This window comes from Sphaeramia orbicularis, chromosome 1, assembly GCF_902148855.1.
Source record: "Sphaeramia orbicularis chromosome 1, fSphaOr1.1, whole genome shotgun sequence".
Classification (NCBI taxonomy): Eukaryota; Metazoa; Chordata; class Actinopteri; order Kurtiformes; family Apogonidae; genus Sphaeramia; species Sphaeramia orbicularis.
In genome coordinates, this window is record NC_043957.1 from 11,292,568 (window position 1) to 11,308,693 (window position 16,126).

The window sequence follows — 16,126 nt, forward strand, 5'->3', positions numbered from 1 at the left end:
CTTATAATAGCACATTACTGGTGTAAACAGAATATGACTTACACATCATCAGAATGAATTGTGTCTTCATATGGATCATCAGAAGGAATGGATTCAGACCTCATTGGGTAGTCCCTCCTGTCAGAGTTTGAAAAAGGGTTTGTCACATTTATGTCTCTTCCAAAAATCCTGCTGCTTTCATATGTCATATTAAAATGAGACATGCCTTACATTTTGGTCCCAGAATGAAGATGACTGTAAATTGAGGACTCTGTCTCATAGTGAGTATAATTATCATCAGGTTCCCCATCTCTGAAATAATTAAAAAAAAAAAAAAAAATGATGCATAAACTTTAATAGTTCACTAGTTCAATCCAGACATCTAGTTTTCTTTTTCCTTAATGAAAATAAAATTGAGTTTTTATTTCAGGGTAAAATCTTGCCTTGCTTTTGAGGCTAAGAATAGACTTGTTGGTGAAATTTTTATGTCTGTGCTTGGTTATGGGGACATTATTTATATGAATGTGTCATCTCAGTGTTTAAATGCCCTTGATACTGTTTATCACGGTGCTCTGAGGTTTATTACAGGCCTCAGAGCTCAGACTCATCATTTTCTTTTATGCGCTCAAGTTGGATGGACAGATCTTTTTTACATGTAGACTGAAACATTGGTATTCTTTTATCTATAAATGTGTCTGAGGTCTGCTTCCAATCTATTTACTGCTCTAAATCTGTTGGAATGAATTGAATAATTACAGTCTTCAGTCCCAGGATCTGTTATCTTTACGAGTTCCAAAAGTCAGAACAGAACTGGGAAAGAAAGTGTTTAAATTTTCGGCTCCCACTACCTGGAACAACCTACAGAAGGACAATAAACTGACAGAACTGGTCTCTTTCAAAGTCATTTTAAATGAATGAGAAAAGGACAAATGTGGATGCAGATGTTTTTCTAATTGACTGAATTGGGTTCAGCTTTGAGATGCTTTTAAGGAACATTGTTGTTATACTTTTAGTACCTTTTAAAATTATGGTGACATTTTATATGTATGTTCTTATCAGTTTTTAGTTTGTTTTTAGTACTGATTTTCATTGTGTTTATGTATATTTTTAGTTTGGATGTATGGCTGTGATTTCTATTTTGTGTAACTTCTGCTGCTGCTGCTGCTGCTGTCTTGGCCACGACACTCTTAAAAAAGACATTTTTAATCTCAATGAGCTTTTTTTTCTTGGTTAAATAAAAGTTAAAATAAAAAAATAATAAATGCATTTATTTAAGTTTAAAAGATGTGTGATGCAACTTAGTTGCCTTTTCATACTCTGGATAACTGATAGGATGATTAGGCATTTGCTTCTGCAATTAAAAGCAATCAGTGAAATCCAAGAATACTGTTTAACAGATATAAATCATCTTTATTTATCCTCAAGTTCACATTGTAAACTGTTTCATTGACGCTCCCCAGGGTCAAATACTGAAAACGACATGGGCAACATATGAGTTTCTTTTCTTCTTCATTCAGAAGATTTCACACAATTCTGTAGCCATTTTGTAACCATGCTTTGATTGGTGTTATATACGTAGATACAATATACACAGAATGGCCAAAAAAAGTCAGCACCTGGATTTAACTAAACCAGTAGTCAGATCCTTCCCTTACTGCAGTACTTAATATGCTTGAGCTGCAACAAGTTCTTTAACTGTAAATGATGCAGTGAGTAGTTTCTCATTTCTTAAACAACCATCAGTTTGATAGAGAGCATAAAGACTAAACTGTGTTTCAATGGAAAAAGATCATGTGGTCTAATGAGTCCAGACTGACCCTATTCCAGAGTGATGGGTGCCTTCATGTGACCAGAGAGGCAGATGAGGTGACTACCCATCATGCCTAGTTCTTACAGTACAAGAGTGTGGGGGCAGTGTTATGATCTGCAGTTGCTTCCGTTGGTCAGGTCTAGGATCAGCAATGTTATGTGTCCAAAACATGATGGAAATAAGTGTTGTGACATTGTATAAACTTACTGAAGCAATGCCACGGCAGATGCATACTGTAATCAAAGCTAAAATCCAATTAAATATTAGAGGGTGGGACGGTTCTTTTGGTGGTGCTTTATGTTATTATTACAGTATATGTTGTATATTTCATGCTTTAATGTAATTTTAGACTTCTGACACATACATCTAAAAATATACATTAACTATTTCACATTAAAAACATTTGCAGGTGTCACATATATTATTTTTATGATTTTTTAAAAATTATATTTTCATATACTTTCTGTCAACTCCCTTGTCAACAGGAGGGCAGACAGTCCAGTGTGAGATTAAATTGTTTACATGAAGACACCAACATTAATATTTGTTCTGATCTGTATTGAAGCAGTTATTGGTTAAATACTGTCCAAATAAATTAGACAGTAAAATATGTTATGAATAATAGTGTTTGAAGTCAGATTTTTACCTGTTGCTGTCTTCGTGAATTTTTTCTCTGTTATCAGATCTTTGCATTGTATACACAGCAGCTGGAGGGCATTGAGGATAAAACCTGAAAATTATTGAACACATGAAAAAGCACACATATGTACTTTTTTCATATATAAATAATTGGTGGACATGGGTATCAGATATGTGAGAAACATACCTGGATGGGTTTTTAGAAGAAATCACATGTCCACCCCAAGCTTGAGGCATCCCATAGGGTATTTTACTGGAAGAAAGTCAAAAACATTTCTAAACTACAACAACATATGAGAAAGTCATTTGTTTTGTTTATGCCAAAGTGTTGTATGTAACATTTTTCATGATAATATCAGATTAAAACTGTTGGGATGAAACCACATCTGCTACTGATGTTGTATTTCTGCTGTATATATACTCTATTACTGTGTGGTTTCTTACTGTTGGTCTTTTAAATTGTGTGATGTATCCTTTGAAACACCTGTCACATTTCCAGAAACTCTGCCTGCTTTAGGTGTTCTCCTGAGAAATATACAGGAAAAATTCATTAAATTACGTATTTGGAAAAACTGGTTTAACTTGTGTAGATTTGTGTCATCTTACTGTTTGTCACCAAAAGTCAAAGGTGGTTCAATGGAGTGGTCCGACATCACACTCAAACGGCCACTAAATGATGACCGTGGTGACTGGAATCTGGAGTTCATTTTCAACATCAGACAAATGTTAATATGAATGTTATAACAGTTACATGAACAAATAACAACATGCAGCCTTCTGTTTGATGTAAATGTTCATTGTGCTCATATATTTCTAAGTCATTAACAGTAGGATGTTCAAATGTTCAGTGTGTCATATTTGGTGACATCCATCAGTGAAGTTGTAGTTAGAAACCAAATGAAAATCTTCTATACCCACTTTTATTGGAAGTCTCTGATTATGATTTTGGATAATCCATTTGGTCCGTTTGGTCCATTTTTAAATTTTTACTTAAGGAAACATTAACTCTGGTCCTCACAATCCATTTCTGTTGATTAGATTCACTTAAATCCCCTCAAATCTTCTGAATGAGATAGTATTTAACATGTTCACATCAAAATTTAGCATTTTAGCACCATATCCTAGTCAGGACAAGACATAAAATATGGAACACTTCAACTGATGGGAGAGTTTTTTGTTTCTTTAGGTGTGACAAAAGGGTTGATTCTTTTGGAGCAGATCTCATCAGACTAACACTGCTGAAATCCAAATAAATCTGCTGCCAATGTTGTATTTCTGCTGTATATATACTCTATTACTGTGTGGTTTCTTAGTGTTGGTCTTTTAAATTGTGTGATTTATCCTGTGAAACATCTGTCACATATCCAGAAACTCTCCCTGCTTTAGGTGTTCTCCTGACAAATATACAGGAAAAAATCATTAAATTACATATTTGGAAAAACTGGCTTGACTTGTGCAGATTTGTGTCATCTTACCGTTTGTCACCAAAAGTCAAAGGTGGTTCAATGGAGTGGTCCGACATCGCACTCACACTAGATGTTGACCGTGGTGACTGGAATCTGGAGTTCATTTTCAACATCAGACAAATGTTAATATGAATGTTATAACAGCAACATGAACAAATAGAACGTATGCACATACGTCACTTCCTCCCCAGGCCACGCCTCTCTAAGTCAGACTGAGTGGCAAAAACCAACCTGCTCAACATGGAGTATAGCAGTAAACACAGCAAGACCGGGAAAATATGAAATATGAAATTAAATGAAGGACAATTGGACTGGACACGGATCCGTACGAGCTATCAAAGAACAAGTGGTCCATGAACATGTGGACAGAAATGGAGTATCCTGACATCCAGGGTGTAGGGGATCATCGCTATTTTTACCTGAAACAAATATGCAGTCCATATCCATAACTACTGGGACATCGACACAGTTCTAATTTTTTTGGCTCCAAACATCACCACAATGGATTTGAAATGAAACAAACAAGATGTCCTTTAACTGCAGACTTTCATCTTTAATTTGACAGTATGTACATCCAAATCAGGTGAACAGTGTAGGAATTACAACAGTTTGTATATGTGCCTCCCACTTTTTAAGGGACCAAAAGTAATGGGACAATTGGCAGCTCAGCTGTTCCATGGCCAGGTGTGTGTTATCCCCTCATTATCCCATTTACAAGGAGCAGATAAAAGGTCTAGAGTCAATTTCAAGTGTGCTATTTGCATTTGGAATCTGTTCCTATCAACTCTCAATATTAGATCCAAAGAGCTGTCACTATCAGTGAAGCAAGCCATCATTAGGCTGACAAATCTAAACAAACCCATCAGAGAGATAGCAAAACCATTAGGTGTAGCCAAATCAAATGTTTGGAACATTCTTAAAAAGAAAGAATGCACCGGTGAACTCAGCAGCACCAAAAGACCCAGACGACCATATAAAACAACTGTGGTGGATGACCGAAGAATTCTTTCCCTGGTGAAGAAAAACCCCTTCACAACAGCTGGTCAGATCAAGAACACCCTCCAGGAGGTAGATGTACACTATATTGCCAAAACTATTCGCTCACCCATCCAAATAATCAGAATCAGGTGTTCCAATCACTTCCATGGCCACAGGTGTATAAAATCAACCACCTAGGCATGCAGACTGCTTTTACAAACAAACTCCTAAATATTCCACAGTCAACTGTCAGCTGTATTATAAGAAAGTGGAAGTGTTTGGGAACGACAGCAACTCAGCCACGAAGTGGTAGGCCACGTAAACTGACAGAGCGGGGTCAGCGGATGCTGAGGCGCATAGTGCAAAGAGGTCGCCAACTTTCTGCAGAGTCAATCGTTACAGACCTCCAAACTTCATGTGGCCTTCAGATTAGCTCAAGAACAGTGCGCAGAGAGCTTCATGGAATGGGTTTCCATGGCCGAGCAGCTGCATCCAAGCCATACATCACGAAGTGCAATGCAAAGCGCCAGATGCAGTGGTGTAAAGCACGCCGCCACTGGACTCTAGAGCAGTGGAGGCGCATTCTCTGGAGTGACGAATCGTGCTTCTCCATCTGGCAATCTGATGGATGGGTCTAGGTTTGGCGGTCGCCAGGAGAACGATACTTGTCGGACTGCATTGCGTCAAGTGTAAAGTTTGGTGGAGGGGGGATTATGGTGCGGGGTTGTTTTTCAGGAGCTGGGCTTGGCCCCTTAGTTCAAGTGAAAGGAACTGTGAATGCTTCAGCATACCAAGACATTTTGGACAATTCCATGCTCCCAACTTTGTGGGAACAGTTTGGAGCTGGCCCCTTCCTCCTTCAACATGACTGTGCACCAGTGCACAAAGCAAGGTCCATAAAGACATGGATGACAGAGTCCGGTGTGGATGAACTTGACTGGTCTGCACAGAGTCCTGACCTCAACCCCATAGAACACCTTTGGGATGAATTAGAGCGGAGACTGAGAGCCAGGCCTTCTCGTCCAACATCAGTGTGTGGCCTCACAAATGCGCTTCTGGAAGAATGGTCAAAATTCCCATGAACACACTCCTAAACCTTGTGGACAGCCTTCCCAGAAGAGTTGAAGCTGTTATAGCTGCAAAGGGTGGACCAACGTCATATTGAACCCCATAGACTAGGAATGGGATGTCACTTAAATTCATATGCGTGTCAAGGCAGGTGAGCAAATACTTTTGGCAATATAGTGTATGTGTGTCAAAGTCAACAATCAAGAGAAGACTTCACCAGAGTGAATACAGAGGCTTCACCACAACATGTAAAACATTGGTGAGCCTCAAAAACAGGAAGGCAAGATTGAGAGTTTGCCAAACAACATCTAAAAATGGTAAATGGACTGAACTTATATAGCGCATTTTCTACACCTTCATGGTGCCCAAAGCACTTTACAATTCCTCACATTCACCCATACACACCAGCGGGCAGCTGCTGCCATGCAAGACGCTGCCTGGCCCTACTGGGAGCAAGTTAGGGTTCAGTGTCTTGCCCAAGGACACTTCGACATTTGGACAGTCGGAGCCAGGATTCAAACCGCTGACCTTTTGGTCATTGGACTACCCGCTCTATCAACTGAGCCACAGCCTTTACAGTTCCTTAATAACATCCTATGGACAGATGAGACAAAGATCAACTTGTACCACAGTAATGGGAAGAGAAGAATAATGGAGAAGGAAAGGAACTGCTCATGATCCGAAACATACCACCTCATCAGCGAAGCATGGTGGTGGTAGTGTCATGGTGTGGGCATGCATGGCTGCCAATGGAACTGGTTCCCTTGTATTCACTGATGATGTGACTGCTGACAAAAGCAGCAGGATGAATTCTGAAGTGTTTCGGGCAATATTATCTACTCATATTCAGCAAAATGCTTCAGAACTCATTGGGCGACGCTTCACAGTGCAGATGGACAATGACCCAAAACATACTGCGAAAGCAACCAAAGAATTTTTTTAAAGGCAAAGAAGTGGAATGTTATGCAATGGCCAAGTCAATCACCTGACCTGAATCCGATTGAGTATGCATTTCACTTGCTGAAGACAAAACTGAAGGGAAAATGCCCCAAGAACAAGCAGGAACTGAGGACAGTTGCAGTAGAGGCTTGGCAGAGCATCACCAGGGATGAAACCCAGCATCTAGTGATGCCTATACATTCCGGACTTCAGGCTGTAATTGACTACAAAGGATTTGCAACAAAGTATTAAGAAGTGAAAGTTTGATTTATGATTGTTAATTTGTCCCATTACTTTTGGTCCCTTAAAAAGTGGGAGGCACATATACAAATTGTTGTAATTCCTACACCGTTCACCTGATTTGGATGTAAATACCCTCAAATTAAAGCTGAAAGTGTGCAGTTAAAGCACATATTGTTCATTTCATTTCAAATCCATTGTGGTGACATTTAGAGCCAAAAAGATGAGAATTTTGTCGATGTCCCAATAGTTAAGGACCTGACTGTACATGGTTTCATCATTACTGACAACCAGCGTCCAAAACTAGGGCCCAGAACCAGCTGATCCAAAGTGCATTTACAGTAGACCGTGTACTGACCCCAGTGTATATGATCTACTGGTACTGAGGATATTTACGTCTAGTTCATATCAAGTACTTTATACACCACAGATACTACTGCTGTGGACCAGCAGGGGACCACTGGATTCTGGGAAATTAGGAGATTTTTACCACCTGTTTTTAAATTACCACATTATTCTTGTAATACTATGGCTTTATTGTCAAAATATGATGACTTTAATCTCATAAACGAATGACATTTTTGTTAAATTATGAGGGGGTTTTTATATGTACGACTTTATTCTCATAACATTGTGATTCTTTTTGTATTTGACTTTATTATCATAAAATAATGGGTTTTACATCGATATTTTATAACTTTATACTCATAGTGACAAGTGTTTTTATTTTCTTATGTGGCCCTAATACTCCATCGTAGCTTTATTCTCCAGTTCCCCCATATTTGAAAAACTAGGTTAGCCTCAGTTTAAGTTAGTTTACTAATCATGTAGGAGCACAAGGTTCAGAATCACAAAATGAAGACAAAAACCATGAAAGATCACTGCATGAAAAGTGGGGTTTTCGTCAGTTAACGTCCCTGTAAATTGCTGTGGAACTTGAAATTAACGCCTACTGGTGGGAATTTGAAGTCACCACAGAAAATTCTCTCTAACTGCCGGGAATTGCCATGAATCCCCCCCTCTGGTTAGAGAGCCTTGGCAATAACCCCTCCCCAGCCCCTTGGGCTATGTGAGGTTTTCATATGTAAATGGTCCTACTGTGAGGTATACAAATGCAAATGGAGTCGTACATGACACAGCAGTTTACAGTGGAGGTGAGACAACAACTCACTGACTTGAACCAGGCAGACACTGCTGGATGAGCCACCAGACTGTGGACAAGAACCAGAAAAAGGCTGGAGCACAATCCAAAAACTGTGGTAAGTATATATTCAATTAATTATTACATGTGTGCTATTTAGGTGGGAATTTTATCTTAGTGTGACTTTCTTAGTTAATTGCACAGTGTATGATAGTGTGGTTTGACTTGTGGAACTGATTAAAGTAATGAATCTGTCACATTGACCTGCTTGAACCTGGAGGTGTTTGTTCCTCAAAGTGACTTAGTCTTGTATTTTTTTAGGAAGGTGTGCGCCGTCTGCAAAACAGTGAAGGAAACAACAGATGGTATGAACCAGAGCAACGGTCAGATTTTAAAGAGTCTGGATCCATTCTGCTCTATAGAAGTAAATGTATGCCTTTAATGTCTGCTTTTTCTGAACTATTTCTATTTGGTTTTCAGACTGAGCTCACCCACAGTGAAGCAGTGACTGCTCATTTAATGGCAGCTCCAGCTGCAAGTCCAGGCTTGAATGGAGTAGAAAGTGGAGTCCTGTTGATTAAGTAACTTTAATAGTTTGTTGTGTTTTGTTTCTCTATTGTTATAATCCTATGCATCTATTTTTTTACTCTTCCTAACTTGTATATTTTAATTCCAGTGGCCTGTAAGACATAAAGAAACAGTCCAATGGAACTACACATACAGCCAACCAGGTCTAACAGTCCAGGCAGAAGCCATGAACATTTCAGCCCACAGCAGAGAAGAAAGACGGTAAGATTTATAAGAATCTGTGTTTAATCTGAATCTGACACAAACACCACATTCTACTACTGTTAGCCTCACAGTGCAGCACTGATGGTACTTCTGTCTGGACAGCAGCTGGAGGCAAAAGAGGGTGAACTGGACAACAAGGAGGAGATTTATGGAGGGGGATCACAATGGATATGACGTCTGATGAAGAAGATGGCACTGCTGATGGGATATCTGGATTGACTGTAAGGCCTCCATCCTTCCAGAGTCTGGAGCTCTCTAACCTTTGAGCTGCACTCTAACACACACTACAGCAGAACCAGCATATGTTCTACCACCACAGACACTACAGCAGAACCAACACATGTTCTACCACCACAGACACTACAGCAGAACCAACACATGTTCTACCACCACAGACACTACAGCAGAACCAACACATGTTCTACCACCACAGACACTACAGCAGAACCAACACATGTTCTACCACCACAGACACTACAGCAGAACCAACATATGTTCTACCACCACAGACACTACAGCAGAACCAACACATGTTCTACCACCACAGAAGACTGGACTGGACCACCCTCAGAGAAGATGGCACCAACACTTGTCTGATGTGATGTTTTTAGGTCAAAGATCAAACTTATTTCATACGTTGTATAAATTACTTTCATAAGTTACAATAAGTTGATAATAGATAAATCAGTTAAAATCTGTTAAAATGCAGTTGGCTTAAGAATTGATAGGAGTGAGATGTCTTCTCCTTAAGGATCTTTGTGTTCGCTGTGCGCTAAGGTTGTATACAGAGTGGGCGCTCTTTTGCTAGAGATGATCTTTGACGTATATTTGCCGTTCGCTATTTTCTCTGCAGTTAAAGTTCAGAAAAACTCATGTTCGCTAAGTGTGCTCTACTACTGTGTGCCTTGGAAAATTTTCTTCTTTGTAAGTGTATATATCCGAAAACAACATTAGGTTCTAGATGTTGGTTGATTGAAACTGTTCTGTGAACGTGTAATGAAACTAACGTTTATGATATTCAAGCTAGTGATGTGAGTGCATTACGTGTATAGAGTAATTAATAATAACTGTCTGTTAGTAATTTAAGTTGGATGTATTGTATATGTTGCAGTTACAAAAACGTTAATGAAAACGTCAAGTAAAGGAGAAGCTCCAGCTCAGAACAGAAAGCCTTGTTTGGACTCTACTGTGTTGTTGTTTGTGGCTGGAGCTGCACAGTCACATGTTGTGAGGACAGCACATCTGACTGAACTGACTGTGGACATTCTAAGTGTGTTTAATTTGAAAGTGTTGGCACTGTTTTCTTAAATATGTAAGTGTGCTTTTTGCATTCTACATTTTATTAAAGCTTGTCTTTATTTTTTAACATGATCTTGGCAGTCGTGTTCTTTCTTAATTGATATTGGTGGTGATGTTTTCAGTATGTGAATTATTACCCTGCAACAATAAATAAATATGTAAATAAATATCTGAATAATAAACATATTAATAACAATAATAATAATATTTTTAATGGATGGGGCATATTATAATGCTGCACAGATGACCAATCACATGTGAGCTGTCCTCTGTGGTAACATCCAATGGGATGCTATAAAAAGAAAAAAAAACATCCAATGTGTGTCTCTGTGGTCGGACATGGCAGGCACCAGTGACATTCAAATGTAAATGAGGGTCGTTCACACCTCTGCGAGCTGTTAACCCCCGCACCCGCTCGCCCCCACACCCGCCCCGCTCCTCCTCCCCCGTTGGCTCCGTTTGCGGCAGTTTCCGGCACAGCTGAACTTTTCTGTAAACTCACGATAATTACCGGGAATCTGTGAAGTTGGCGGGCGTTTACGGGGTCGATAATCTAGTTTTTCATGCGGTTTTTCATCATGAAACCAGGAGCTTTACTAAGAAGTAATGTTAGCCAAAACAATATGTCATTTAAGGTCTGATTTGACCCAAAAATACAGCATAAATTAATGTTACCTGACACCAAACAGGATCCACAGATCTAGGTTTGGTTTTCTGGATTTGTGGATCCATCTACTTCTCTTTTCTTTGTCTTTCAGTGTCTGTAAAACGATAGCTCCCACTGCTTTTCAAACCTGTTCATACAATCAATCGCACAACAGCTCTTCCCCATTTTTAAAAATTAAATATTGTTCTTCAGTTTAGACAGTATTGAAGCTAATGCTGTCACTCATCCCCCTCTTTCTGCCACTCAGTGGGCGGAACCGTGGTGACTTCTGCTAGTGGTGACGTCACGTGCATACCCTCTAAAACAACATGCAGCCTTCTGTTTGATGTAAATGTTCATTGTGCTCACAGGAGATCAGTTCATCATCATTAACAGTAGGATGTTCAAATGTTCAGTGTGTCATATTTGGTGACATCCATCAGTGAAACTGTAGTTAGAAACCAAATGAAAATCTTCTACATCCACTTTTATTGGAAGTCTTGATTATGATTTTGGATTACAGTTTAGTCCATTCTTGGATTTTTACTTACGGAAACGTTAACTCTGGTCCTCACAATCCATTTCTGTTGATTAGATCCACTTAAATCCCCCCAAATCTTATGAATGATATGGTATTTAACATGTTCACATCAAAAATTTTGCATTTTAGCACCCTATCATAGTCAGGACAAGACATAAAATATGGAACACTTCAACTGATGGGAGAGTTTTTTTGTTTCTTTAGGTGTGACAAAAGGGTTGATTCTTTTGGACCAAATGTCATCAGACTAACACTGCTGAAATCCAAATAAATCTGCTGCCGATGTTGTACTTCTACTGTATATACTGTATACTCTATTACAGTGTGGTTTCTTACTGTTGGTCTTTTAAATTGTGTGATGTATCCTTTGAAACACCTGTCACATATCCAGAAACTCTGCCTGCTTTAGGTGTTCTCCTGAGAAATATACAGGAAAAATTGATTAAATTACATATTTGGAAAAACTGGCTTGACTTGTGTAGATTTGTGTCATCTTACTGTTTGCCACCAAAAGTCAAAGGTGGTTCAATGGAGTGGTCCGATGTCACACTCACACGGCCACTAGATGTCGACCGTGGTGACTGGAATCTGGAGTTCATTTTCAACATCAGACAAATGTTAATATGAATATTATAATAGTAACATGAACAAATAACAACATGCAGCCTTCTGTTTGATGTAAATCAGGCATGTCCAAAGTCCGGCCCGGGGGCCAATCACGGCCTGCGGTCAGATTTTATACGGCCCACAGCTTGGGTTTTATATTGTATTATTTATGGCCCGCTTGGACTGTTGAACCGAGTACATGAATCATAAAAGGTTCAAAATGCAGTATCTCCTTTCACCTCATGGTGGCAGCACCACTCTAACGCTATCTGGCTCTGTGACCTTGCCGTGAACCTTTTTCGCTAATGTCTAACCACGGTGCCTGTAAATAAAAAAAACGAAAGTTGACAGTGAGGGCCACCGCTTCCAGGAGAGATGGGAATTACATTTTTTTTTTCACTGAAAATTGAGGCAATTATGTTTGCCTAATTTGTCAAGAGACTGTTGCCTTGTTTAAGGAATTCAATGTAAAGATACACTAGCAGACAAAACATGCTAACGCATACGACAAGCTAGCAGGGAGTGAGCGCTCCGAAAAAGTGAAGCAAATTCAAGCTGCTTTAAACTCACAACAGTGACTCTTCATGTGAACCTGGGAGTTCAATGAATTCACCACCAAGGCAGGCTACCAAGTTGCCAGGTTAGTTGCCTATAACTGCTGGTGTTATGTAGTTGTAGATGTGACACAAAATATTACTTTCTGAATGATTTTGTGAAAGACAAGAGTAAGAGTCATATGTTTTCATCTGAAAAGTTAACAGACTTTGCATTACTGAGTAATATATGAGTAATGATTACTCATATAAGTCATGTTTAAAATGAATGTGGGGTTAAGATTTTTATCAACTTGGAAGTTTAAGATACTCTATACAGTTTGTTCTATGTTACCTGACTCCAGATGTGAAAGGAAGGCAGAATCGTTGTTGTTGTTTTTTTTTTTAAATTTGTTCACACCTGAGTGTCTTAGATTTGGTTACATTGCCATTTAAAAAAACTGATATTGTGAGAATGAAAATAAAATTGTTGTAGAACAGCGCATTTATATGTAATTTTTACTGTTTAAAAAATGTCTGAAGGGACCACTGGCCCCTGGCAATGTCCACATTATCAGATCTGGCCCTCTTTAAAAAAAAGTTTGGACACCCCTGATGTAAATGTTCATCGTGCTCATAAGCAATTATATTTTTAAGTCATTAACAGTAGGATGTTCAATGTGTCATATTTGGTGACATCCATCAGTGAAGTCGTAGTTAGAAACCAAATGAAAATCTTCTACACCCACTTTTATTGGAAGTCTCTAATTGTGGTTTTGGATTATGGTTTGGTCCATTCTTGGATTTTAAAGTTATTAACACATAGTCTTTCACTTCATGGTGAAAGAAACAGAAATCTGAGGTTCCTTGACAACAATTTTTCAAGAAATGTACATATTAAACAGTTCATATTCACATTAACATGCCTCCGTACCCTCGTGCCTGAAAGCAGCCACCATCATCCCCATCCCCAAGAAAACTGCCATAGCCAGCCTCAAGGACAACAGACCAATAGCTCTGACATCCACAATGAAGTGCCTTGAGCAGCTAGTCTCCCGACACATCAGAGACTGCATCCCCTCCTCATTCCACCAGTTCACCTGCAGAGCAAACTGATCTACAGAGGATGCCACTGCCACAAAACTTTTCCACCACTGCATTGTTTTAGATAAATATAAATTTCTTTATTTTTTAAAATTTTGTGAATTTCAGAAATGCTTGCCTTATATTTAAAGTCTTGCATGGACTTGTCCCTCCTCCCTTGACAGATTTGATCAAATCCTGGTTTGTCAGTGGGATGGCCACCAGGGCTACAGCTCAAGGAGACTTTGAGGTGCCATGCAAGGTACATGCATGCTACTTTAGGACAAACTACACTTTCTGTCACTGGGACTAAATATTGGAACAATTTACCACTCAACATAAGAGACTCACAATCATATACCTCCTTCAAATCACAACTTGAGCATTGGATGAAAGAAAACCAAGCCTGTGACCATAAGTAGATTGACCTCACTGTGTTGTTTCATGTGTTTTTATGATGTGTGGTCTTTTGACAGTTGTCTTTCTTGCCACCTGCTTAGGGACTACAGATGGAAATTAGCACTGTTGCTACAATTGGCCATATTTACAGCTGCAGTTGTTGTAGATATTCTTTAATATGCTCTGTCCCTAATAAATAAATACATAAATAAATAAACTTCACAGTGTGCTGAATTATCTGGAGAAGTGGAAGAGCTATGTGAATATGCTCTTCGTGGACTACAGCATTCAATACCATCATTACGGGTATAGCTGTCTCCAAAATGCACACCACACAGATCCACCCCTCCACTTGCACTTGGATCAAGAGCTTCCTCACAGACCGCCCCCACACTGTCAAACTCGGCCCCCACCTCCACCCTCAAACTCAGCACTGCCTCCCCCCAGGGCTGTGTGCTGAGCCCTCTTCTTTATGCCCAGTACACCAATAACTGTACTCCATCCATCCCACCCAACCAACACCATCTTCACATTCACTGATGACATCACCATGGTTGGACACATATCCAATGGAGATGAGACAGCTTACAGGGCAGAGATCAGCAAGCTGTCTGTGTGGTGCACAGAAAATAATCTGGCACTGAACATCCTCAAAACCAAAGAACTCATCAAGCACTTCAGGAGACACAGACAGGACCATGCCCCCCCTCTTCATAAATGGCAAAGAGGTGGAAAGGGTCACCACCTTCAGGTTTCTGGGTAAACAAATCTCCGGAGATCTCTCTTGGTCACCCAACACCAAAGGCCATAGTGAAGAAGGCTCAGCAGCAGCTGCACTTCCTGCATGTCCTTAGGAAGAACAGACTGGACCAGAAGCTGCTGCTGGCCTTCTGACTCCTCTGTGGAGAGCATATGGACCTACTGCCTGGGAGTGTGGTATGCCAGCTCCACAGCTGAGGACAGGAAGGCTGTACAGAGGGTCAGAAACACAGCCCAAAAAACTCATCAGCTATACCCTGTGCCATCGCTGGAGGACTTGTCTCAGTCCTGCTGCCTCAGCAAAGTCAAGGCCCTTAGAAGAGATCCGTCCCACCCAGCCCATCACCTGTTTGACCTGCTGCCCTCTGGGCGGCGCTTTAGGTTAATCAACTCCCACACCACCAGACTTATGAACAGTTTCTTCCCCTGGGCTTTGCAGACTGTTGACACACACCATACCTCAATGTAACGTGCAATAGCTACACACGGAACATGTGCCTCGTGTCTGGCACATGTATGTTTACATTGCTTACCAATTGCTTTGCACTGTTTACACCGGCACATGTATGTTTAACATGTTTAACCTGTTACATTTCCACTGCTTACACTAATACATGTCTATTCACATATGTTACATTGTCTACACTGTTATATTTGCACTGTTTACACTGTGACACTGTTACATGTGTGTTTACTGTTTACATTGTTTACACTACGACTACATTTGCACATTTTTATACTACTTTTTATATTTTCAAAATCTTAGCCTTTGATAACAGTATTTGCAGATATTTTTCAATTGCACACGTTCTATATTTTTTAAAAATATGTATGTGACTTATTGTGTTGTTCTTCAGATATCAGTGCACTGTCGCTGGCAGAGGCCACCTGCAATTTTGTTGCACAACTAGTGTAATGACAATAAAGCCTTTTCTATTCTATTCTATTCTATTCTATTCTATTCTATTCTATTCTATTCGAGGTCAATCAAATCCCACACCACCAGACTTATGAACAGCTTCTTTCCCTGGGCCGTGTGAACTGTAAATAGTACACACACCATACCTCACTGTACGTGCGATAACCACACACGGAACATGTGCCTCATGATTGGCACATGTTTACATTATTACCCTGTTACGTTTGCACTGTTTACATACTATTTACATGTATGCTTACATTGCTTACACTGTTACATTTGGACATCT

General features: G+C 39.7%; 1 protein-coding gene across 1 annotated transcript in view; it reads right to left on the minus strand.

Moving 5' to 3' along the window:
- The window catches only part of LOC115419082 (up-regulator of cell proliferation-like), a 20,308-nt gene extending 5,597 nt beyond the window's left edge, over window positions 1-14,711 (minus strand). The window contains exons 1-2 of the mRNA XM_030133732.1: window positions 14,573-14,711; window positions 13,612-13,794 (exon numbers count right to left, since the gene is read on the minus strand). Coding sequence (XP_029989592.1) covers window positions 13,612-13,794; window positions 14,573-14,711 — 322 coding nt within the window. The remainder of the gene's footprint in view (window positions 1-13,611; window positions 13,795-14,572) is intronic.
- Between the last annotated feature and the right edge of the window lie 1,415 nt (window positions 14,712-16,126).